Below are 25,010 nucleotides of genomic sequence, written 5' to 3' on the forward strand. Positions count from 1 at the left end.
TGACCGCCAAAACATCTGGAGGGCACCGAGCCGAAGGGCAGCCCATCATCCCAACAGGGAGGAATTCTAAAGAGGTTGGGTTGATCTTTTTTCCCCCTAGTTTTGAAGTTGTCTTCCAGAGGTCGTCTGTTGATTCACTTGGCTTTCAAATGCTGCAGGAATATTAGAATATCAGATCAGTCCTCTTTCCCACAAAAATACTTTTCTGTCCCAATTCTCAGTAATATGAAAAAACTTCTTTTTAAGATCATTTCTAAATTCCTTTTTGGTAGATTGTTGGGGGCTGGAGAGCAGGGTGTCTCGCACTGTAGAGATGCAGACATGGAATAGCTACACCCCGTTATACATTTCTCTCCTCCAGACTGCAGCCCTGCATCATATCGAAGGCCATAAACATCAATAGTAGCTGCTACTACATCCTGGAAGTGCTTCAAAGAAATGGATGTTGTTGTTAGTTTGCACAAGCTCTCTTTATCAGTCTTCGGAGAGGGGCGGCATACAAACCTAATAAATTATTATTATTATTATCCTTTGTTTATTTCTTGCATCTTCACACTCTTGCCAAGTTATCTCTCAGTAGATCCCAGAAATTCTTCTGAAGTTGGGATTTGGTGCATTTTTGTGTTATCCAGCTAGCCCTTAAACTTCAGAAAACATCCAGAGTGCCAGCTAAATAGAGAAAGACCCTGACCGTAGTTGGGGTCTGAGAAGGATCTCTTTCTTCAAGAGAAAAGGAGAAGGAGGTGGCCTGTCTACCCTTCAGTGGATCCTTCTACCACCATTCCTTTTGCTTGAAGTTTCAAGATACTGCAAGTTGTTATAGATAATACGACTGGTCAAGAGACTGACGGGCTTCATCAGTGAACCATCATCTAATTTATAGCTAGCATTGGCTGGACTACTATAGGTTCACAATTCTTATTCTCTGCTGGGGATGGATAATTTGCTAACAGTCATCATCAAAGCTAAGAACTTCCCTGTGTGGGACAATAAACTATCTACAGGTAGTCCTTGACTTAGGGCCACAGCCGAGTCCAACATTTCTGTTTTTTCAGACATTTGTTAAATGAATTTTGTCCCGTTTTTACCCTCTTTCTTGCCACGGTTGTAAAGGGAATCACTGCTGTTGTTAATAGCAACACATTTGAATGTAACTGGCTTTTTCATTGACTTTGCTCGTCAGGCGGTTGCAAAAGGGGATCTCGTGACTTCTGGACATCGCCATGGTCATAAATATGAATCAGCTGCCCTCTGAATTTTGATCATGTGGCCACAGCGATGCTGCAGTGGTTGCAAGTGTGAAAAATGGTCATAAGCCGAAATGAGTTCCTCCCGGTTCGCCCGAACTAGTAGCAACCCACCGGTAATGTCACAATAATGTCACGGAACCACTTTGGTTGGTGCCGGTCCGTGTTGGCCGCCATCCTTTTTTTGAACTTTTTCCCCGGGGTTTTATTTCTTCTGAACATGCACAGCTGATTTTCTGGCACTGTGCATGGGGGGGGGGCAGTTTTGCCACCGCGCATGCCTGCACGCACCCATAAAGCATGGCCACACGACGTGGGAGGAAGCAAACTGGCAGCAAGGGAAATCGGAACCCACCCCGGTCATAAGTCCCTTTTTTAGTGCTGTTGTAACTTTGAACGGTCACTAAATAAACTGCTGCAAATTGAGGTCTATCTGTAGAGGGCCAGATGCCTCTTTCCACATGGCAGCTGCTCTTTGACCTCTATTTGTTTTCTTTCCCTTGCATGTTTGCTACTCCTAATCTCATGTTTGCAATATCTAATGCAGAGGTCTATAAATCAGACAGGTTTAAGACTGGTGGACTTCAAAAATTATCCAGCCAGCACAGCATAGCTGACTGGAGAATTCTGGGAATTGAAATCCACAAGTCTTAAAGTTGCTAAGTTTGGGGACCCCTGACCTAATGCAACACTTTTTGCACCCTGACCAAATCGCTCTCTTTCCCAGTTGTATCTGCCACTTGTCCATGTTAGTGAGTGCAAAAAAACCCAGAAGGCCGGAAGTCTTTTTCCCCCATTTCAAAATTCACTAGACTTAGTATTAGCTACTTGCACCATGAATCTGAGGAGTAAACAATCAAAGTAGCTATCAAAGACCTGGCTGAGAACGGAATGCAGAGTCTCTGTAAGAGAGAGCTGCACGAAGTAAGCAGTTCTTCATCTCTGCATAGATTTCCACCCAACGTAGGATGATAGAAAATGCAAAAGGAGGAGACAGGTTGAACCTCAGGCGTCACACGGGGTCTCCTGGACCCTCTTCTTCTCCACGCAACATTCTGACAAACTCTACATAGACCAGACATCTTTTCAGTGGAAAAATACAAACTTTGGAGCAAAAGGAATGTCAGATCAGCGGATTAGGTAGAGTCTCGTTTGGGTTCAGAGTATTCGTCCCACAACCACATCCCCTCGTTGTAGCCTAGGGCTCCTTCTGGAGATTCATTTGGGAGGAGGCCTCAGTTTGGGAGAACATTCTTCCAAGCGAATCCACACAGAACCAGGCTCCTTTGGGTACGAGAGCCATGAATGGGAGGGTGGCCAAGCGCCAAGCCTCCCTTCCTTGGGTTCTGTGGGTACCACCCAAACCCTGCTGGCTTGCCCAAAGGACCCCAAATAAAGCCAGCCGCCGCGTCAAAAGCTCTCTTCCTTCGTGGAGGGCAGATCCCTCAAGTGCAAGGTGTAAAAGGCCCAGGGTTCGGGGACGTAGATGATGCCGGGATATTTCTTCCGCAGGATTTGGTCATTCCAGAGCCAGCCAATCCAGAGGGCCACCAGCCCCAGCGTGAGGATAAAGGAGTAGAAGAGGAAGCGGCCGTTGCTGTCCATGGTGAGGCCCTTCCGCTTCTGGTGCATCACCAGCGCCACCAGGGCGAAGGTGGTGAAGATGAAGAGCGTGAAGATCTGACCCTCCGTCACCAGGTACCTGCAGGAGAGAGAGCGAAAGAGAGAGAGGGAGGGACCGAGTTCAGGAGGATCTTCTCAAGGGCGAAGGAGGTGTAGCTGCCCTCTTTTGGGGGTGGGTGGGAGAGCTCTGAATTGGGGTGGGGTGGTGGTGGCAGACCTGATGCTGAAGGCATGGCCTAATGCAGTGTTTCTCAAGTATTTTCTGTTATGCCCCTCTTACAAGAAGTAAACATTTCGTGCCCCCCACCGCCAGGACGATTGCAATATTCAGCATGTTTTTCGTTATTCGCTGAAAAAACTCAAGCAGCTTATCAGCATGATTGGGGTGTTTAAGTGACACCTTAATTTATTTGGCTTTATGCTGTCCGCTGCCAACATTTTTAGACACAGTAAACATAGCGGTCTTTTCTTGTCTCCCACCATAGTCAGAGTGAAGCCAAGCGCTACATACACTCTTTTGTCATATTTCCTCATCTTAACTTTCGTTTGTCTCATTATCTCCGTCTCGCTCCTCCTTTCTTTTCATCACTGTTCAATATTTTCCCACGGTGTCTCTTAAGAGTTTGTTATATGCATTTCAAATCTCCTGCTCTGTGCTGGGTACTACTGTTCGGTGCAAAAAAACACTACTCCCTGAGGCAAAAAAAAGCACCTTCCCGGGGGTCACACACACCCTCTGGCATCGCGACCCCATTCAGAGGAGCCAGCCAAGGAAGAGGTGGGCTGCTAAGGTGGGACGGTGATGTGTGCTCGCCCCCGTGGCTCTGAGTGTTAGTGCACCTGGGCAGGTAGAGAAATCGCGCCTTCTATTTTGAGCGGAGCGAACGTAGCTCCTTTTAATGTTATGTGTTGTGTTTGTAATGTTTGTGTTTTGAATAATATTTTTTAAAAAATTATTTTTAAAAAAGAGAGAAATCGTGCCTATGGCGCACCTGCGTGTCTGCATGTGATTTCACTACCTGCTCAGGTGCAGTAGCAGAATTGCGCTGGACTCCGCTAGCACTCAGACCCATGGGGACGAGCACCCGTCACCCTTCTACCTTAGCAGCCCACCTCTGAGCCAAGGGTCTTGTGAGAAGGACTTGGAAAGATGCCAGGCTTCAACCCGGGAGAGATGTGACTGCTTGAAACTGCTGCCAGTTGCTGAAGGAACACAAGGGGAAGAGACCCCCGGGAGACCCCCGAGATACTCGAGCGCCAAAAGGAAACAGAGCAGGCATCCCTCCTGCCCTTCTTTCTTTTTCTGGATGAGTTTTAAAGTTTGAAATTGGAAAGAGACGGAACCAGAGTTTGAAACGGCCTCTATGGATCAGTTTGGCAGAGTTCCCTTTTCCCACCCACCCTCTGCCCCCTCGAGATAAAAGGATCACTGACTAGAACTGACAGCCCCTTCTCTTAACAGTTTCAAAGGCAAGAGGCCGGGCTGTGTTTATCAGAGTCTTTTGCAAATTCCACCTTGGGAAGTCTGTTCAAATGTTCATCCTAACTAACATTGTTTCTAATCTTTATCAAGGAAAAAGAAGTGGGCTCAGGAAACTACAGAACCATTAGAGCAGTGGTTCTCAACCTTGGGGTCGGGACCCCTTTGGGGGTCGAACGACCATTTCACAGGGGTCGCCTAAGACCGTGGGAAAAGACAAATTTCCAAGGGTGTTAGCAACTAAAGCTTCTATTCCGGCATCTCGGAACATATTTTTACAATCCAACCAATCAGGCGTTTACAGGGGGGGTGTCCCTCGGACCTCTTGCCAATCAGCTTAAAGATCTGTTGGAAGAATTGGCGCTAAACTTATAGTTGGGGGCATAGTTCCCTCTAAGCTGAGCAGTGAGCAATCGCTCACTTAAAAATCATCATCAACTCAGAGTTTTCCAAACCTGCCCAGAAGCCGAGAGGGAAAGAGTGAGAGGGAAGGAGAGAGAGAGGAAGAGAGGAAGAGAGAGAAACAGATAGAAAAAAGAGAGGAAGGAAAAGAGAAAGAAAAAGAATGGGAGTAAGGAAGAGAGAAAGAAAATCAAAGTCTAGTTTGAAACTAGCTCAACTATTTAAGTGGCATTTTGATATTGATAGAGTTGCCCTATTATGAGCTCACTGTTATAGACACACAGTACAGTATTTTATTTTGAAATTCTCTGAGGCAAAACAGGGTGGGTTTTTTGTTTGTTTGTTTGTTTGATGCCGCTCAGACACTATACTTTTCCGCCCCCCCCCCCAAAAAAAAATTAGAGGGAACACTGGTTGGGGGTCACCACAAGATGAGGAACTGTATTAAGGGGTCGCGGCATTACAAAGGTTGAGAACCACTGCATTAGAGTTTGAAATCAAGGCTTAGGAAAATCCTAGACATATCCTCAAACACGGAGCTTCCCGATACTGAGAAAGGAGCAAAATTACTAGAAGTCAGCAGGGGTTCATTAAAAATTGGTTGTGCCCCACTAATTTGATTTTTTTTTTAAACATAGGGACTAGACCAGTGATGGCTAACCTTTTGCCGTTGCGTGCCAAAAGCGGTGTGTGTGTGTGTGTGTGTCTTCCACTGACATGCCTCATGGCAGCGCCACCGATAGCCCCACCCAGCAGGAGCTGCTGCTGGCCCACTTCTAAGGCCCCTTATCACCATTTGCGTGCATCACCCCTGGCTTCCGTTTCGCTGTCCGGGGCCTTCAGGGAAAAGCCTCTGCCACCGAGACAAGAGCCCCAGGCCAGCCCAACGCATGCAAGTGGCGACAAGCGGCCACAGAAGTGGATGGGCAGCAGGCTCCTGCTGGGTGGGGCTCCTGGTGGCGCTGCCACGAAGCGAGTCAGTGAAAGGCATCCCCTGAAAATCAGATGCCTGATTTTTGGGGAAACACAGTAAAACAATTCATTAGCAGAACACCTTTTCTCCAGAAATTGTGGGGGTTCCACCACTGGAGGGTGATTGGAGAGCTGTTTGTCCAGAATGGTCTTGGGTCTCCTGCTTGAGCCGGCGGTCAGACTAGAAGACCTCCAAGGCCCCTTCCAGCCCCGTTATTCCATCTTCCACTTGGGCTGTTCCAGACACCAGCTGCCTGACCCCTGAGATACCAACCGTCTCGCAGGCGCATGTACCTGCCTTGGTTTTGTTGCCTTCTGGGCTCACTTACCAGTAATAGAGGCTGCTGGGCCCAATGAGGAGTAAAGCAGCCACAGGGATCCTTGGCTGTTGTTCTTTGCAGGGTATGAAGCAGCCAGAAAAATATATGCACAGAATGAGAAAGAAGGGGATGTACCTGTGAAAAGAACAACATTGCAAGAGGTTGTGGGGGAGAAGCCCTTCATGGCACCGGACCAGAATATCTTCGGGACCGCCTTCTGCCGCACGAATCCCAGCGACCGGTTAGGTCCCACAGAGTCGGCCTTCTTCGGATCCTGTCGACTAAACAATGTCGTCTGGCGGGACCCAGGGGAAGAGCCTTCTCTGTGGTGGCTCCGACCCTCTGGAACCAGCTCCCCCCTGAGATTAGGATTGCCCCCACCCTCCTTGCCTTTCGTAAACTCCTTAAAACCCACCTCTGCCGTCAGGCATGGGGGAACTAAAACATCTCCCCCTTGCCCATGTTGTTCTGCTGTTTGATTGATTGTGTGCTTGTTTTGTATATATATTGGGATTGTTTTATGAATTTCTTAACTTAAAATTGTAATTGGATTGGTGGGCATTGGATTTGTCACTATGTACTGTTTTTTGCTATTGTTGTGAGCCGCCCCGAGTCTGCGGAAAGGGCGGCATGTAAATCCAATAAATCTAATCTAAATCTAATCTAAGGTGGGACAAAGGGCCTCCTGGTGTTTTAAACAGCCCCTTTTTTCTGGCAAGAGGACAAATCAGGTGCTTAATGGCCTGAGCCCTCACCCTCTTTTGACCTAATAAAAATACTACTTGATTCCTCAGTGTCTACATCCTTGAGTATCCAGTGATCTTAACAGTGTAACCAAGCTGTGAGAGAGCCCTCTCTTCTTCTCTTTACCCCTCTGAAATACCCAGCCACTCAGACTGGACATTTAAGCCAGAACAGGAATCCTGCCAGCCTACAGTAACCATAAACCTGCTCCCACTTGTAAGAAGAGAGGCCCTTTCATCTTTGGTGGCAAAAAAATAACCCGGAGGAGTGCTTTTTCTGACCAAACCCCTTTATATTCCAAGACCTAGGTATGATTTGAAAGAAATGTGCTGGTCAGAAAAGGCGCTAACACAATATTTCTCAATCTTATCAGCTTGAAGATGTGTGGATTTAACTCCCAGAACCCTCCAGCTAGTAGAGCTGACTAGAGAACTCTCGAAGTTGAAATCCACACATTGTCAGATCAGCCATCCTCATCTTAATGCTTTGCTAGCATCCTGCCATAAACTATTAGGGAAAGGGCAGGGGGGAAGTAAGCAGTTACTGCCAACCTGCCTTCCATTGAGGACCTGTATACTGCACGAGTGAAAAAAGAGGGCTGTGAAAATATTTACTGACCCCTCGCATCCTGGACATAAATTGTTTCAACTCCTACCCGCAAACCGTCACTACAGAGCACTGCACACCAAGACAACTAGACACAAGAACAGTTTTTCCTGAACGCCATCACTCTGCTAAACAAATAATTCCTGCAACACTACCAAAGTTTTTACTAAGTCCCACAGAGTTGGCCTTCTCCGGGTCCCGTCAACTAAACAATGCCGTTTGGCAGGACCCAGGGGAAGAGCCTTCTCTGTGGCGGCCCCGACCCTCTGGAACCAGCTCCCCCCAGAGATTTGAATTGCCCCCACCCTCCTTGCCTTTTGTAAACTCCTTAAAACCCACCTCTGCCGTCAGGCATGGGGGAATTGAAACATCTCCCCTGGGCCTATACAGTTTAGGTATGGTATGTTTGTGTGTGTGTTTGCTTTTAATAATGGGGTTTTTAGTGTTTCTCTTAAATTATTAGATTTGTTATATATTGTTTATTATTGCTTTAAGCCGCCCCGAGTCTATGGAGAGGGGCGGCATACAAATCTAATAAACAAACAAACAAACAAACAAACAAACAAACAAACAAACTTCTATTTCTACTAGTTTTTTCTCATCATTCCTATCACCCATTTCCTTCCACTTAGGACTATATGACTGTAACTTGTTGCTTGGAACCTAAGATTTTTATTAATATTGTTTCTTCATTGCTTTTTTTTAAAAAAAATAATTGTTATTGATTATAAAAAAGAAAAAACAAACGAACATAACACATAGGACATAACAAAACACTAAATGAGCATTTCCAAAGTGTGAACTGTAGGTGGTACACATCACAAAGGTAAAAACTTAATGCTGCGATTATAAAAAGTGATTTTCATGAATATATCAAGTTAATATATAGTAATTTATCACTAAATAGAGATAACATATATAAGTTAAGATTAACACAATTTACATTTTCATTCTTATTTTGCTTATATTTGAAACTTATATTGTCCGAAGATCTTTACTATCGATTTGTCAACTAAATTGTTGACCGCTAAATTGCGACTTTAAGGATTTAGTTCAGATTATTTCTAGCCGTTTTAGTTTATAATGTTCCTAATGTTGCTTGTATCATTAAGATTTTTATTAATATTGATTGTTTCTTCATTGCTTATTTGACCTCTATGGCAATCATTAAGTGTTGTACTTCATGATTCTTGACAAATGTATCTTTTTTTTTAATGTACACTGAGAGCATCTGCACCAAAGACAAATTCCTTGTGTGTCCAATCACACTTGGCCAATAACGAATTCTATTCTATTCTATAGAAGGTAGAGATGAGGGAAGGGGGAGTTGAGAACTGGCCAATTCCAGCCTTCAAGGCTGCAGAGCCTGGGAAAGGAATGTGAATTGCAGCGAGTGACATCAAATATCCAAGAGGTTCTCAAAACACCTATACGCAGTGGTCCCCAAACTACGGCCCGTGGGCCGGATGCGGCCCGCTGAGGTCTTTTAACCGGCCCGCAGCAGCACATGAGATTTTACCGATCGATATAATAAGAGAGAGAAAGAGGGAGAAATAGAGAGGGAGAGAGAAATGAAGAGGAGAGATAGAAAGGGAGAAATAGAGAGAGGGGGAGAGAGAGAAAGTGTGAGAGATACAAAGAGGGAGAGTTAGAAAGAGGGTGAGTGAGAGAAAGAGAGAAGAGAGAGAGAAAGAAAGAGAAAGAGAGAGGGACAGAGAGAAAAAATAAAGAGAAAGAGGGAGAGATAGAGAGGGAGAGAGAAAGGAAGAGGCAGAGACGGAAAGAGACAGAGAGAGAAAGAGAAAATGATGGAGGGAAAGAACGAGGGAGAGGAAAATGAAACAAATGAGAGAAAAGGAAGAGGGAAGAGAGAAGTGGAGAGGAGGGAGGGAGGGAAGGAAGGAAGGAGAAATTGAGTTTGTTGATTTAAGTTTAAATTTACTTGTTAATAAAGAAGTATAAATTACTTTATTACTTAATTATTAATTACTTAATTACTTATTACTTCTTCTTTATTTTAAATATTGTATTTGTTCCCATTTTGTTTTTTACTTTAAATAAGGTATGTGCAGTGTGCATAGGGATTTGTTCATAGGGTTTTTTTTATAGTCCGGCCCTACAACAGTTCGAGGGACAGTGAACTGGCCCCCTGTGTAAAAAGTTTGGGGACCCCTGCACGGAATGCCACTGGATGAAGAAAGACCAGTCAAGTGGGGAGGGCCAGGGAGAAAGGGGAAATGCAGTAACATTTCACACGGAAACTTTATTTCTGCCCTTGCTTTGTTTGCAACCACTAATCCTTAGCAAAAGAACCTATCTCTTCAATCAAGTGGACTTGTGGGTCTTTCTTACGTAGGGACCTAAATGGGCAGGCCTGACACACAGCGTCAAGCTGTCAAGGTTGAGAAACATTGCACTAACAGATTCCTCCTGATTCTTAGGCACCTTTTCAGTTCTGTATCTATCATCATTGGCTGCTCACAGGGAAAAGGAAAAAGGATGCTGTGGCTTTAAGGCAATGACCCATTAACATTAATAGGATTCTTAAAGCTGCAGCAGCAACTTTGCCTTGGGGTCATGTGGACAGCTGGACAAAGAGGGGCCACTTTATTGAATCCAAATCCTTTTCAGACAAGGCACAGGCTTGTTTGGCAAAAGTCCAGGCACTTCTTCTTAATGAAAACAAGGGAGATCTCCAGGCTAAGAGCTTGAAAGACTTATTACCAACCTATAATGTGGGGAAATGCAAAAGAAACGGGAGACTTAAAAAAGCAACCCTGCACGGAAATCCTTGATTTAGGCTTTGAAAACACCACCAAAACCCCCTTTTGGCCTGTTGCATCCCTCATAGTTCTCCCGGCCCACCGGGAGGTTGCAGGCAGGTGCAGGAGTACTTTGGTGGAAAGTCTCACCCATCAGCATCTCCAACAAAGGACAGCAGGAACAGGAATTCAGGTGTAACCAGACTAATTATTAAGGTTTTTAAGAAGAGACTAGTCTCAAATGTTATAGAGTTTCCTGCTTGAGCAGGGGGTTGGACTAGAAGACCTCCAAGGTCCATTCCAACTCTAATATTTTATTATTTTATATTATTATTATTATTGGCCTTCTCCGGGTCCCATCGACAAAACAATGTCATCTGGCGGGACCCAGGGGAAGAGCCTTCTCTGTGGCAGCCCCGGCCCTCTGGAATCAACTCCCCCCGGAGATTAGGACTGCACCCACCCTTCTTGCCTTTCGCAAACTCCTGAAAACACATCTATGTCACCAGGCATGGGGAAACTGACATACCCCTAGCCGTTATGATTTATGTATGGTTTGTCTGGATTGTATGGTTGTTTTATAAGGGGTTTTTAAAATTGTTTTTTTTTTAATTGGATTTGTAGATGTATTGCTTGTTGTGAGCCACTCCGGGTCCTCAGAGAGAGGCTGCATACAAATCTAATTAATAATAATAATAATAATAATAATAATAATAATAATAATTATTATTATTATTTTTCCAATTCTTGGTCAATGAAAATCTTGTTACCAAGATGTTGAGTGGTGGGGTTTACTAAAATGTCATCAGCAGACCAATATTTCAGGATGTGAAGAAAAAGATCCCAGATTAAATTCCAAGACTTTAAGCTCAGGAATGGCTGATCCTTTTTTGGCTGTATCTCTCCACTTTGTTTCAGAATAGATGCAAATGTGGGAAGGGGCTGATTGCTTTGCCCCAAAGGATGGCTGAGAAATCTTTTAAGAAGGAAACAAGATGAGTGGCAAAGCCCCATGGGCCCTCCAAGGGAGCTAACGAAGGTGCCCACCCCAAGCAAATGGCAGCGTCTCTCATGATGCCCAACCGCCCGTCTCTCTCGCGCCTTCTCAGCCCACAAATGAGGCCACGTTTCTTCTGCAGCAACAGGGAAAGGGAGCCAAGACTCACCACATTGAATGGCCCAGGTGCTCATCGTAATAGTACAGCAGTTCAAAGGAATCGATCTGAAAGGAAGGAAATGAAAGAGTCCAAAGACAGCAAAGCACTTGGCTAGCATGTCCGCTAGTGACATATAGTCCTCAATGTACGACCAAGGAGTGGCCAGTTGCAATTTATTGGGGTTGCAAGTCAAGGCACCAAGTGATCAAACTCGATTTTATGATAATTTTAATGATGGTCATAAAGCATGTCCCCTGCCATTGTTAAACAAATCAGGTGGTCGTAATTGAAGCCAGCCTATGCTTTGGGCTTTTTGGTTTTTCTATTTTCTCCTGCAAAACAGCAAAAAAGTAGTAAATTTCAGTCATACGACCATGGGATGCTGCAATTCATCAGTAGCTTTTTTTAAAAAACAACAACAACAACTTCCAAGAGTTGTTAAGTGACCAGTCATAAATTGAGGACTATTTGATTGGGTCCTATTTTATTTTTAATCCCATAAATTGCCCAGAGCTGTCGCTTGAGAGAGTGCCATATTAAAGCATTTCATAAAATAAATAAATAGATAGATAGAGATTCCTAACAGACACAAAGCAGCAGGTTAAGTTAAGCAGAATTACATCAGATACCTGTAAATTAGCACAGCCCTCCCCCCCAAAGCTGTGTGCTCTCTCCACTTCTCTCTCCATACTAATGACTGCATTTCAAATGATCCATCTGTTAAACTAGTTTGCAGACGATACAACAGTGATTGGTCTCATTCGAGACAACTATGAAACAGCATACAGACGGGGAGTTGAACAAAATGCAGCTGCGAGAGCAGTCATGGGCCTACCTAGGTATGCCCATGTTTCACCAACACTCCGCAGTCTGCATTGATTGCCGATCAACTTCCGGTCACAATTCAAAGTGTTGGTTATGACCTTTAAAGCCCTTCATGGCACTGGACCAGAATATCTCCGAGACCGCCTGCTGCCGCACGAATCCCAGCGACCGATTAGGTCCCACAGAGTGGGCCTTCTCCGGCTCCCGTCAATTAAACAATGTCGGTTGGCGGGCCCCAGGGGAAGAGCCTTCTCTATGGCGGCCCCGGCCCTCTGGAACCAACTCCCCCCGGAGATTAGAACTGCCCCTACTCACCTTGCCTTTCATAAGCTCCTTAAGACCCACCTGTGTCGTCAGGCATGGGGGAACTGAGACATCTCCCCCGGGCATATACAATTTATGAATGGTATGTGTGTATGTATGTGTTTAGAAAATGGGTTTTTAAAAATGTTTTTAGTAGAAATTTAGATTTGTTGTAAACTGTTTTTTCACTTTGTTGTGAGCCACCCCGAGTCTGCAGAGAGGGGCGGCATACAAATCTAAATAAACATAAACAAACAAACAACAAACAACTATCCTTGTGGTGTGATCGGAAAAATCTAGAACTGAACACACTGAAAACTGTAGAAATGGTGGTAGACTTTAGGAGAAATCCTCCCATTCTACCACCTCTTACTATACTAGACAACACAGTACCAAAAGTAGAGACCTTCAAATTTCTAGGTTCTATCATATCTCAAGACTTAAAATGGTCACCTAACATCACAAATGTCATCAAAGAAGCACAACAAAGAAAGTTTTTTCTGCGCCAGCTCAGGAAGCTCAAACTGCCCAAGGAGCTGCTGATTCAGTTCTACAGAGGAATCATTGAGTCTGTCATCTGCACCTCTATAACTTTCTGGTTCGATTCTGCAACCCAACAAGACAGTCACAGACCTCAGAGGATAATTAGAGCTGCAGAAAAAACAATTATTGCCAACCTGCCTTCCCTTGAGGACCTGTATACTGCATGAGTCAAAAAGAGGGCGGTGAAAATATTTACTGACTCCTCACATCCTGGACATAAATTGTTTCAACTCCTACCCTTAAAACGACGCTATAGAGCACTGCACACCAAGACAACTAGACACAAGAACAGTTCCTTCCCGGACACCATCACTCTGCTAAACAAATAATTCCCTCAACACTGTCAAACTACTCACTAAGGCTGCATTACTATTACTATTAGTCTTCTCATCATTCCAATCACCCCTCTCCTCCCACTTACGATTGTATGACTATAATTTGTTACTTGTATCTTTACGATTTCTATTAATATTGATTGATTACTGATTCCTTCTTTGTACCCTATGACGATCATTGTTTTATCTCATGATTCTTGACAAAATATTTTCTTTTATGTACACTGAGAGCATCTGCATCAAAGACAAATTCCTTGTGTGTCCACTTGGCCAATAAAGAATTTCTATTCTATTCTATTCTATTCTATTCCATATAGATGGTGATATAGGTAGATAAAAAGACAGACAGACAGACAGACAAGCAGAGTGAAGCAACCTCTCTCACCAGGGTCTCCGGCTTGAGATTTTTGATGATTGGATTCTCTCGGACGGACAGGTGGAGCTGGTAGCCACTGAAGATCAGTCGGTGATTGACAGAGTCCCCCACCAGGTGGATGCTGGCCCCCATGACGAATATGATGATGCAGAGATAGACCATGGAGCGGGGAAGAGCCTTGGGGGAGCGCTCCATCAACTGCACACAAAGCAAGCGGTGTGAGGCCGGGGAGCAAAGTCAGCCCCTTCAGCCCCTCCCAAACTCAATCAAGTCAAAGTGGGAAGCTCCTCCCCTTTCCTAAGAGGAATCCAACTCCCACAAAAACATGAGCCGAGGTGGCGCAGGGGGTAGAGTGCAGTACTGCAGGCCACTAAAGCTGACTGCTAGATCTGCAGGTCAGCGGTTCAAATCTCATCGCCGGCTCAAGGTTGACCCATCCTTTCGAGGTGGGTAAAATAAGGACCCGGATTGTGGGGGGCAATAGGCTGGCTCTGTTAAAAAGTGCTATTGCTAACATGTTGGTAAGCTGCCCTGAGTCTAAGGAGAAGGGCGGCATAAAAAAAAATAAAATCAAATAAATAAATAAATAATCAACCAACCAATCAATCAATCAATAAATCAACCAAAACTGTTCCTGAGATAAAGCCCCTGCAGAAGTGTGGGTGCCTCTATCTAAACCCCATCCCTGGAATAGCAGGATCCTCCCCCCTTCCCGTCCCCACTGCAGAATGGAGGAAGTTCTCGGTGGCCCCCTTTCCTCTTAAACTGGCATTACAACCCAGTTTAAGGGAGATGTGATGGAGAAGCTGCTGACCCAGGGCTGCCCTAGAGATCTCCCGAGCCCCAGTTGTCCCCTCTTCTCTCTTTGCCGTTTGTCAAAAAATTGGCCGCAAGTATTGTATTTTGTATTTATTAGATTTGTATGCCGCCCCTCTTCGAAGACTCGGGGTGGCTAACAACAATATAAAAAGACAATGTAAACAAATCTAATATTAAAACAATCTAAAAAACCCCAATTTTAAGAACCACTCATACATACAAGCATACCATGTATAAATTCTATAAGACTAGAAGGATGCCTGACAACAGAGGTGGGTTTTAAGGAGCTTGCGAAAGGCAATGCAGACTGCAGAGTGTTGGTGTAATATGGGCATACCTTGGGAAGCCCATGATTGCTCTCGCAGCTGCATTCTGCACGATCTGAAGTTTCTGAACACTTTTCAAACGTAGCCCCATGTAGAGAGCATTACAGTAGTCGAACCTCGAGGTGATGAGGGCATGAGTGACTGTGAGCAGTGAGTCCCGGTCCAAATAGGGCCGCAACTGGTGCACCAGGCGAACCTGGGCAAACGCCCCCCTCGCCACAGCTGAAAGATGTTTCTCTAATGTGAGCTGTGGATCTAGGAGGACGCCCAAGTTGCGGACCCTCTCTGAGGGGGTCAATAATTCCCCACCCCCAAGGTGATGGACAGACAGATGGAATTGTCCTTGGGAGGCAGAACCCACAGCCACTCCGTCTTATCCGGGTTGACTTTGAGTCTGTTGACACCCATCCAGACCCATCAAGTCCCATCACGAGGGTGAGTCAGATGGCTAAATGACAGCCTCTCCCCCCCTAGATCTTATTCCATGACTCACTCAACCATTTTTTAAACAGATTTTCTTGGCTTAGTCACGAAGAAGAAGCCAGACTGAGCTGTGTTCACGGAAATGTTGCTCATTCGACCCAGGGATGTGGCCCTTCCTCCCAGCAGCACTTTGAAATATTGCAATTCCTCCAATATCTGTATTGGAGTCTGGCCTCCAAATTATAGGACAAAATACAAAGTAAGGGCATAATGGTTCCTAGAATTTAAACTGGGGAAGGAACTGGGAACTGCAATGTTCTCTACATGGGGCTGCCTTTGAAAAGTGTTTGGAAACTTCAGATCGTGCAGAATGCAGCTGCGAGAGCAATCATGAGCTTTCCCAAAAATGCCCATGTCACACCAACACTCCGCAGTCTGCATTGGTTGCCAATCAGTTTCCGGTCACAATTCAAAGTGTTGGTTATGACCTATAAAGCCCTTCATGGCATCGGACCAGAATATCTCCGGGACCGGCTTCTGCCACACGAATCCCAGCGACCAGTTAGGTCCCACAGAGTTGGCCTTCTCGGGGTCCCGTCGACTAAACAATGTCGTCTGGCGGGTCCCAGGGGAAGAGCCTTCTCTGTGGTGGCCCCGACCCTCTGGAACCAGCTCCCCTCGCGGACATTAGGATTGCCTCCACTCTCCTTGCCTTTCGTAAGCTTCTTGAGACCCATCTTTGCCGTCAGGCATGGGGAAATTGAGACATCTTCCCCAGGCCTATATAGTTTAGGTATGGTATGTTGTGTGTATGTTTTTAAATTATGGGTTTTTAGTTTTTTAAACATTAGATTTGTATTTTACATTGTTTTCTACTATTGCTGTGAGCCGCCCCGAGTCTACGGAGAGGGGCGGCATACAAATTTAATAAATAAACAAACAAACAAACAAACAAACAAACGGAAAGCAATCCTCCGACCCATAGATGTGTCTCCTAACCCTAATCCAACAGCAAAGACCCCTTCCAACATTCCTCATTTTCCAAACATTTGGGAAGGTTGACTGGCAACATCAACCAGTCTCAGCCATCGTGTTGATGGGTTTGTAGTCTCAGCTATTCACAGACAGATGAACAGAGCTCTGCAAGGAGGCACTTTCCAAAGGTTCTGCTTATGGAGCGTTTTCATCCCTGATTTCCAGCACAAGAAGATGACAGTCTGAGTGGAACATCTATCATCCGTCAGCAATTTCAGACACTTCTTACCCATTTCCTCCCCCTCAAAAGCTTGTGGCAAAACTCACTGCTGCTGACCAAGAGCAAATGGACACTATAGCAAGGCACAACTATCTTGCAAATTGGAACCAGGACATTGCAATGCGTGACTTCCAGGCAAGGAATTCTACTGTCCAAATTCACACTTGGGCCTGACAAATCCGCCCAAGTTGGCTTCTTTTATCCCCCTCCCACCAGCATCAGAATTTAAGAGTCTGGGGGGAAAGCAAGTTGATATATGTTGTGTTTATCTAGATCAGGGATGTCAAACTCGATTTCAATGAGGGCAGCATCATAGTTGTGTTTGATCTCGGAGGGGGGCGTGGCTGTGGCCAGGATGGGTGTGGCCATCTGAAGTTCATTTGTGTTGGCACCTGTGGTGGCCCCGAGCACTCTGCCATGAAAATGGGATCCTGAGCTCCTTTTTTCAGCTGCAACAGCCTCCTGAAATTCTCTGCCAGTGACAACGGACCTCTGGAGGGCCATACGCAGCCCTCCTGAGCTCCGTTTTCTTTGGCAAAGGGTTGCAGGAGGCTGTCACAGCCAAAAACGGAGCTTGGGAGCCCGTTTTCGTTGGCGGAGGCACCATGGGCCAGTCCGTCACCATTTCCAGGGAGGCACTGTGGGCTTTGAGTTTGACACCCTTGATCTAGATCAATGTTCTTCAAGCTTGACAATTTTATGTATGGATTTCGAGTCCCTTCCCTAATAACCCTAACCCCAACCCTACCCCTCCCCTTGCCTACCCCTCCCCTTGCCTACCCCTCCCCTTCCCTAACCCTCCCCTTCCCCAACCCTCCCCTTCCCTAGGGTGGGTGGGGAAAGTCTAGATGACGGGCCCCTCCCCTTCCCTAATAACCCTTACCTTAATCCTAACCCTCCCCTTCCCTAACCCTCCCCTTCCCCAACCCTCCCCTTCCCTAGGGTGGGTGGGGAAAGTCTAGATGACGGGCCCCTCCCCTTCCCTAATAACCCTTACCTTAACCCTAACCCTCCCCTTTCCTAACCCTCCCCTTCCCCAACCCTCCCCTTCCCTAGGGTGGGTGGGGAAAGTCTAGATGACGGGCCCCTCCCCTTCCCTAATAACCCTTACCTTAACCCTAACCCTCCCCTTCCCTAACCCTCCCCTTCCCTAACCCTCCCCTTCCCCAACCCTCCCCTTCCCTAGGGTGGGTGGGGAAAGTCTAGATGACGGGCCCCTCCCCTTCCCTAATAACCCTTACCTTAACCCTAACCCTCCCCTTCCCTAACCCTCCCCTTCCCTAGGGTGGGTGGGGAAAGTCCAGATGCCGGGCCCCTCCCCTTCCCTATGAACCCTAACCCTCCCCTTCCCCAACCCTCCCCTTCCCTAGGGTGGGTGGGCCAAGTCTAGATGACGGGCCCCTCCCCTTCCCTAATAACCCTTACCTTAACCCTAACCCTCCCCTTCCCTAGGGTGGGTGGGCCAAGTCCAGATGCAGGCCCCTCCCCTACCCTATGAATCCTAACCCTCCCCTTCCCTAGAGTGGGGGGGCCAAGTCCAGATGCCGGGCCCCTCCCCTTCCCTAATAACCCTAACCCTCCCCTTCCCTTATAACCCTAACCCTAACCTTCCGCTTCCCTATGAACCCTAACCCTCCCATTCCCTAACCCTCCCCTTCCTTAGGGTGGGTGGGCCAAGTCCAGATGACGGCCCCCTCCCCTTCCCTAATAACCCTAACCCTCCCCTTGGGTGGGTGGGCCAAGTCCAGATGCTGGGCCCCTCCCCTTCCCTAATAAACCTAACCCCAACCCTAACCCTCCCCTTCCCTAGGGTGGCAGACAGCATGGCGGGTTAGGGAATACAGGGAGTTGACAACACTGATCTAGATGCTTTTGTGCAAGAAGAAACCAAACTATTTTACCTTCAGGAGAATAAAGGGTGTGATGACATTATAGGCCATGTGAAAATAATCCCCAACGCTCGGCCTATTCAGGGGAAACCATTCCAGTGGAAGTATGATCTGCAGAGGGAGACATACACAAAAAAGCAAGAAGCAAGATAGTTATTGGTGGGCTTTCTATTGCACATTTTTGTCGAGCTTGGCTGTAAAGGCAATCTTGCTTGCTGATATTTTTCTCTCTGTGTTTGTGTGGGTCAGACTGACAGAGGGAGGCAATGTCAAAAGCCAATGGCAAGGAAAATTAATCTCAGAGCAATGCAAACACCCTAATCCCAAATCTTCTTTGCAAAATATATACAGGACAGGGAGGAGGATTTGCAAGCGAATAAACAGCTGGCGCTGAAAAATTAAAGCACCACCATCCTTACATGCATATCAACCAAGAGACATACAGTGGTACCTCATCATACGAACTTAATTGGTTCCAGGAGGAGGTTCGTAAGGTGAAAAGTTTGTAAGATGAAACAATGTTTCCCATAGGAATCAATGTAAAAGCAAATAATGCGTGCAAATCCTTCAGGAAAATCCCAAACTTTAGAAGGGAGGCGAACAGAGGGCAGGGAGGAGCAGCTAAAGGGGGCGGGTGGAAGAAGCAAGGCTAGGCTAAAGGGTGAGTGGGAAGGAAGAAAGGCAAGGGGGGCGCCCCTCCCTTTTCTTTTTTCAAAAGACACCGTTTCAGTGCCTTTGCAAGCATGCAAAATCTTTACTCCTCCAAGCTGCCCCTCCCTTTTCTTTCTTAAAAAGACACCGTTTCAGTGCCTTTGCAAGCATGCAAAATCTTTACTCCTCCAAGCTGCCCCTCCCTTTTCTTTCTTAAAAAGACTGTTTCAGTGCCTTTGCAAGCATGCAAAATCTTTACTCCTCCAAGCTGCCCCTCCCTTTTCTTTCTTAAAAAGACACCATTTCAGTGCCTTTGCAAGCATGCAAAATCTTTACTCCTCCAAGCTGCCCCTCCCTTTTCTTTCTTCAAAAAAAGGGGGGGGGAAGAAACCCCTTCATCCCAGCAGCAGCTGCTTGGGTTCGTAAGGTGAAAATAGTTCGGAAGAAGAGGCAAAGAAATCTTAAACACCGGGTTCGTATCTTGAAAAGCTCGTTAGAAGAGGCGTTCGTAAGATGAGGTACCACTGTATTTACATATTTGTAGAACGGTATGTCACCCACAATTCTGACCTCACATTCAATGCGCATTCAAGGGCTGTGCTATTTACGTTCATGTGAACAAGGATGTCAGATGAGGATAAACTGAAAGTGAATAATTCCTGATTTACTTCCAGGGTTTCTGGAAAATAAAGATGACTCTGGAAGCTTCGTAGCAGGTCGTCATCTCTTTTAGTTTTCTTTCAAATTAAAACAAATTTTGAACATTTTAAAATGAGAATGGAGCAAGTGGCCCGGCTGGACATTTGAGGAGAAGAACCGGGACCGCCTTCTGCCGCACGAATCCCAGCGACCGGTTAGGTCCCACAGAGTTGGCCTTCTCCGGGTCCCGTCGACTAAGCAATGTCGTTTGGCAGTACCCAGGAGAAGAGCCTTCTCTGTGGCGGCCCCGACCCTCTCGAACCAGCTCCCCCCAGATATCAGAGTTGCCCCCACCCTCCTTGCCTTTCGCAAGCTCCTTAAAACCCACCTCTGTCGTCAGGCATGGGAGAATTGAAATTTCCCTTCCCCCTAGGCTTATAGAATTTATACATGGTATGCTTGTATGTATGAATGGTTCTTTAAATTGGGGTTTTTTAGATTATTTTTAATATTAGATTTGTTTACATTGTCTTTTGATATTGTTGTTAGCCACCCCGAGTCTTCGGAGAAGGGCGGCATACAAATCTAATAAATAAATAAATAAATAAATAAATAAAATAAATAAGAACAGCCTTTTCCCTCTGCCAAACTGAAGTGCCATTTGGGGCTTGGCAGAAACCCCTCCCAGGCAGAGGTGGGCTGCTAAGGTGGAACAGTGACCTGTGCTCACCCCCGTGGCTCTGAGTACTAGCGGAGTCCAGCACAATTCTGCTACTGCACCTGGGCCACAGGCGCACTTGTGGGTCCATGTGCGATTTTGCTACCTGCCCAGGTGCAGTGGCAGAATTGCGCTGGACTCCGCTAGCACTCAGAGCCACGGGGGTGAGCACAGGTCACTGTTCCACCTTAGCAGCCCACCTCTGCTCTGAACCCTTAACGCAAATCACCATGGAAACATAGAAGACTGACGGCAGAAAAAGACCTCATGGTCCATCTAGTCTGCCCTTATATTATTTCCTGTATTTTATCTTACAATGGATATATGTTTATCCCAGGCATGTTTAAATTCAGTTACTGTGGCTTTACCAACCACGTCTGCTGGAAGTTTGTTCCAAGCATCTACTACTCTTTCAGTCAAATATTTTTTCATGTTGCTTCTGATCTTCCCCCAACAAACTTCAGATTGTGTCCCCTTGTTCTTGTGTTCACTTTCCTATTAAAAACACTTCCCTCCTGAACCTTATTTAACCCTTTGACATATTTAAATGTTTCGATCATGTCCCCCCTTTTCCTTCTGTCCTCCAGACTATACAGATTGAGTTCATTAAGTCTTTCCTGATACGTTTTATGCTTAAGACCTTCCACCATTCTTGTAGCCCGTCTTTGGACCCGTTCAATTTTGTCAATATCTTTTTGTAGGTGAGATCTCCAGAACTGAACACAGTATTCCAAATGGGGTCTCACCAGCGCTCTATATAGCGGGATCACAATCTCCCTCTTCCTGCTTGTTATGCCTCTAGCTATGCAGCCAAGCATCCTACTTGCTTTCACTACCACCTGACTGCACTGTTCACCCATTTTGAGACTGTCAGAAATCACTACCCCTAAATCCTTCTCTTCTGAAGTTTTTGCTAACACAGAACTGCCAATGCAATACTCAGATTGAGGATTCCTTTTCCCCATCATCCCCAGGTACTCACCATGGCGATGGGCCGCCCAAAGTCCAGGACCCAGTTTTGCAGGGTGAAATAAAACCACAAGTCAAAATGGAAGCAGGAATCCCTGCAAACATCATCCTTGAGGATTGCTCCATGCCTGGGAGTGAAAGCAAGAAGGCAAGGGATGTAATGTCAGAAAGTGAGACCGAAACACACCCAGACACAATCTGAGGAAAAGGTATCTTTCTACTACCCTCCTCTTTGAAGGTAACATGGCAGCAGCCTCCATCCCTGTGGGCCAATAATTTAGTCGTTGTCTGTGAACAGCATCTTGGCCCTTCTTGGTGCATCCTGGAATGCAGGTGTGCCAACCTTTGGCCAACACAGACTCACCTGTCCTCAGCACTTTAGGCAGGATTAAAAAAGGTTAAACAGTACCATGGGTGTGTGATCCAAACTTCAGCTGTATTTATGTGCATCGCATCAAAACAGCCTTATCTTGATTTTATTTTAATCATAGTCTGTGACACCCCTGCCTGACCCCAAGATGCCACAAGGATCTCAGGGGGAGGGGGGATTCAATTAAGTCAAGACCCCTCTTTGCCTCCAAAATTGGCTGCAGTTCATGTCCATTTTAACAGTCTGATTTTTCTAAGGACACCGACTGTTTCCTTCCCACAATTAGCCCACTATCATGACTTTAAATCCAGAATGTCTAACCTAAGACCAGAAATCTCCTAAACTTGGCCACTTTAAGACTCGTGGACTTCAACTCCCCGAATTCTCCAGCCAGCATAGTTGAATTCTGGGAGTTGAAGGCCACAAGTCTTAAAGTGGCCAAGTTTGAAGATTTCTGCCTGTATATGTATAATTGGGTATCATCAGCGTACTGATGATACCACACCTTGTGCCTTTGGATGATCTCACCTAGTTTCATGTAAATGTTAAAAAGTGGAGGGGAGAGGACAGACCCCTGGGGTACCCCACAAAGTAGAGGCTTTGGGGTGGACCTCAGTCCCTCCACTAACACCGTCTATGAATTTCTAGAGAGATAAGAGAACCATCGTAGAATGGTGCCCCCTGCTTCCAACTCCTCGAGATGTCAAATAAGGATACCATGGTCAATGGTATTGAAGGCCACTGAGAGGTCAAGAAGCACCAGGATAAAGGAACAACCTTTAACCAGGGCCCACCAGAGATCAGCAATCAGTGCGAAAGCGGTTTCTGTGTTGTGACTGGTCCTGAAACCAGACAGAAAAGGGTCAAGATAACTGGCTTCATCCAAGGACCGTCAGAGTTGGAGCGCCACTACCTTCTCTACAACCTTAAATGCGTTCCTGTTAAATGCTTCCCTGGCACCCTGCCTGCCCTAAAATGCAGGAAGGGGGGGGAGGATGGGACTGATGGCAGGAACACACTGAGGGAGCTCAGGAAAGGAACGGCAAACTCCACCAAAGAGGGTCAAATCTTCCAGCCAAAAGGCCTAGAGTGGGGCTGCTAAGGTGGAATGGTGACGTGTGCTTGCCCCCATGGCTCTGAGTGTTAGTGGAGTCCAGTGCAATTCTGCTACTGCACCTAGTCAGGTAGTAAAATCGCGCGTGGACACGCAGGTGAGCCCGTAGCTCTGAGTGCTAGCGGAGTCCAGTGCAATTCTACTACTGCACCTAGGCAGGTAGCAAAATCACGCGCGGACACGCAGGTGAGCCGGTGGCTGAGTGCTAGCGGAGTCCAGTGCAATTCTGCTACTGCACCTAGGCAGGTAGTAAAATCACGCGCGGACACGTAGGTGAGCCCGTGGCTGAGTGCTAGCGGAGTCCAGTGCAATTCTACTACTGCACCTAGTCAGGTAGTAAAATCACGCGCAGACACGCAGGTGAGCCCATGGCTCTGAGTGCTAGCGGAGTCCAGTGCAATTCTAGTACCGCTAATTCCCGTGGCGCACCTGCGTGTCCGTGCATAATTTCGCTACCTGCCCAGGTGCAGGTAGAATTGCACTGGACTCCACCAGCGCTCAGAGCCACAGGGGCGAGCACAGGTCACCGTTCCACCTTAGCAGCCCACCTCTGGTGGGAGGCCCCCTCGCAGTTTCTCCACCTCAGGCGCCAGCCAGAACCAACTCCCAGAAGGCCCAGCCAGCAGGAGCTACGGCCCGCCTTCTGGGAGTTGCAGTCCGCAACTCTGGAAAGTTACTCCAGCGGATTCCCGAGTCCTACAAAGCGCCGCTTCCTCCGCAAAACCCGCCGAGAAGTCCCGTCACGAAGACCGCAGAGACGGAGCCCGGCTTTCTCGTCGCGGGGCAGGGCGAGGGCCGCGGGGTGGGCGGCGGGTTCTCCTCCGGGGCTCCGACTGGCGCCGCCCGCTCGCTGGAAGCGTTCGTGGGGCTCGCGGGGGCAGCCCGGCTCGCCGGCACCCACGGCCGGGTAGCCCTGCAGCTTCCCCGGCAGGCGGCCCCGAAAGACCGCGGCTCGGCTGCGCTTCTGCCTGCCCTCCTCCCCTCCCGGCCCGGCGCAGGAGGGGGATCCCGGGGGCTGCGGACGGGTGGGTGGGTGGGACGGAGCACCTGCGGCCGGCCGTGTGGCGCCTCCTCAGGGAGGCCGGGAATCGCGAGGCGGCGAGGGCGGCGGGAGGCTCCCTCCCTGCGGAGCTGCGGTCGCCGTTCATGGCCGACGCCGGTTGGAAGCCGCCATGCGGGCAGAGACGCTCCGGCGGGGCGGCCGGGACGGGCTTGGGCGGCCCCGGCCTGGCGGAAAGTCTGCTGCCCCCTCTGGCCGCCCGACCTCGGCACAGTCACGAGGTGCCGCGCTCCGCTCCGAACCTGCAAGGCGGACAGCCCGGCGACGCTCCGGCCCGGCGGCTGGTCGGCTGTGGAAACGCGCCTCGCTCCGGACGAACGTATTGTGTGTGGGCGTTTGCGAGCCGATGTGGGCTCAGTGCCCATCCCAAAGGGCTGGGGCGCCTGAGGAGAGGCCGAGTCGCTCTGAACAGCTTCCCCCGCTGCAGCCTGGCCTCGGCCGGGAGAAACGAAGGGGCTGGGGAAATGGGGCTCCTTGGAGAAGGACCGAGGGACCCGAATCTGATTTTTATATACTGTATATTTTATTTATTATATTTTATTTATTATATTTATTTATTTTGTCCAATATACAATGAGAGTTTTAGTGGGTATATATATACAGTATACAGTATATATATATATATACACACACACATAGTAAAATACATGATGAAGGTTATAGAGGAGATACTCATAGTAAAATATATCTATGAAAGAATAGAAAAGAAGATATAGTAATAGAAGATAGGAATAGGAGATATAGGAGAGCAATAGGACAGGGAACGGAAGGCACTCTAGTATATCTATCTATAGAGAGAGAGAGTCTTGAGAGAGGGACGGCATACAAATCTAAAGTTTCGGTGAAATCACATTCACCATCATCAGGCTGAAGTTTCAAGCTTCGTGCTGTTGTAAATATGGAATGTTTGCAACTGCCATTTCTTCCTTGTATATAATCTCCACCCCTAACACTATATACAAGGAAGAAATGGCAGTTGCAAACATTCCATATTTACAACAGCACGAAGCTTGAAACTTCAGCCTGATGATGGTGAATGTGATTTCACCGAAACGTCGCATAGACACTCAAAATATTACACG

At 47.1% G+C, this 25,010-nt stretch overlaps 1 protein-coding gene across 2 annotated transcripts; it reads right to left on the reverse strand.

The window, feature by feature from the left end:
- Window positions 1–262: 262 nt before the first annotated feature.
- Window positions 263–24,285, reverse strand: CLN6 (CLN6 transmembrane ER protein). 2 transcript variants are annotated; one of them, XM_070761955.1, is made up of 7 exons: window positions 24,171–24,285; window positions 21,398–21,512; window positions 18,420–18,518; window positions 13,705–13,893; window positions 11,323–11,378; window positions 6,054–6,179; window positions 263–2,949 (listed from the first exon to the last, which is right to left on the reverse strand). In XM_070761955.1, exons 2-7 carry the CDS (start codon window positions 21,398–21,400, stop codon window positions 2,658–2,660), a joined length of 765 nt encoding a protein of 254 aa, XP_070618056.1. In that variant the 5' UTR covers window positions 21,401–21,512; window positions 24,171–24,285; the 3' UTR covers window positions 263–2,657. The 2 variants fall into 2 exon arrangements, with proteins under 2 accessions (XP_070618056.1, XP_070618055.1); XM_070761954.1 differs by having other exon boundaries at window positions 23,916–24,239.
- Between the last annotated feature and the right edge of the window lie 725 nt (window positions 24,286–25,010).

The sequence above is a fragment of the Erythrolamprus reginae genome, chromosome 10 (genome assembly GCF_031021105.1).
Source record: "Erythrolamprus reginae isolate rEryReg1 chromosome 10, rEryReg1.hap1, whole genome shotgun sequence".
Taxonomy (NCBI): Eukaryota; Metazoa; Chordata; class Lepidosauria; order Squamata; family Dipsadidae; genus Erythrolamprus; species Erythrolamprus reginae.

Coding starts and splice junctions, on each gene's coding strand:
- CLN6 (XM_070761954.1), bottom strand. CDS start 24,016: ATGAACGGCGACCGCAGCTCCGCAGGGAGGGAGCCTCCCGCCGCCCTC. Junction 18,519..21,397: donor TTGGGCGGCCCATCGCCATG/GTGAGTACCTGG, acceptor CTCCCTCTGCAG/ATCATACTTCCACTGGAATG. Junction 11,379..13,704: donor ATCTCAAGCCGGAGACCCTG/GTGAGAGAGGTT, acceptor CCTTCCTTTCAG/ATCGATTCCTTTGAACTGCT.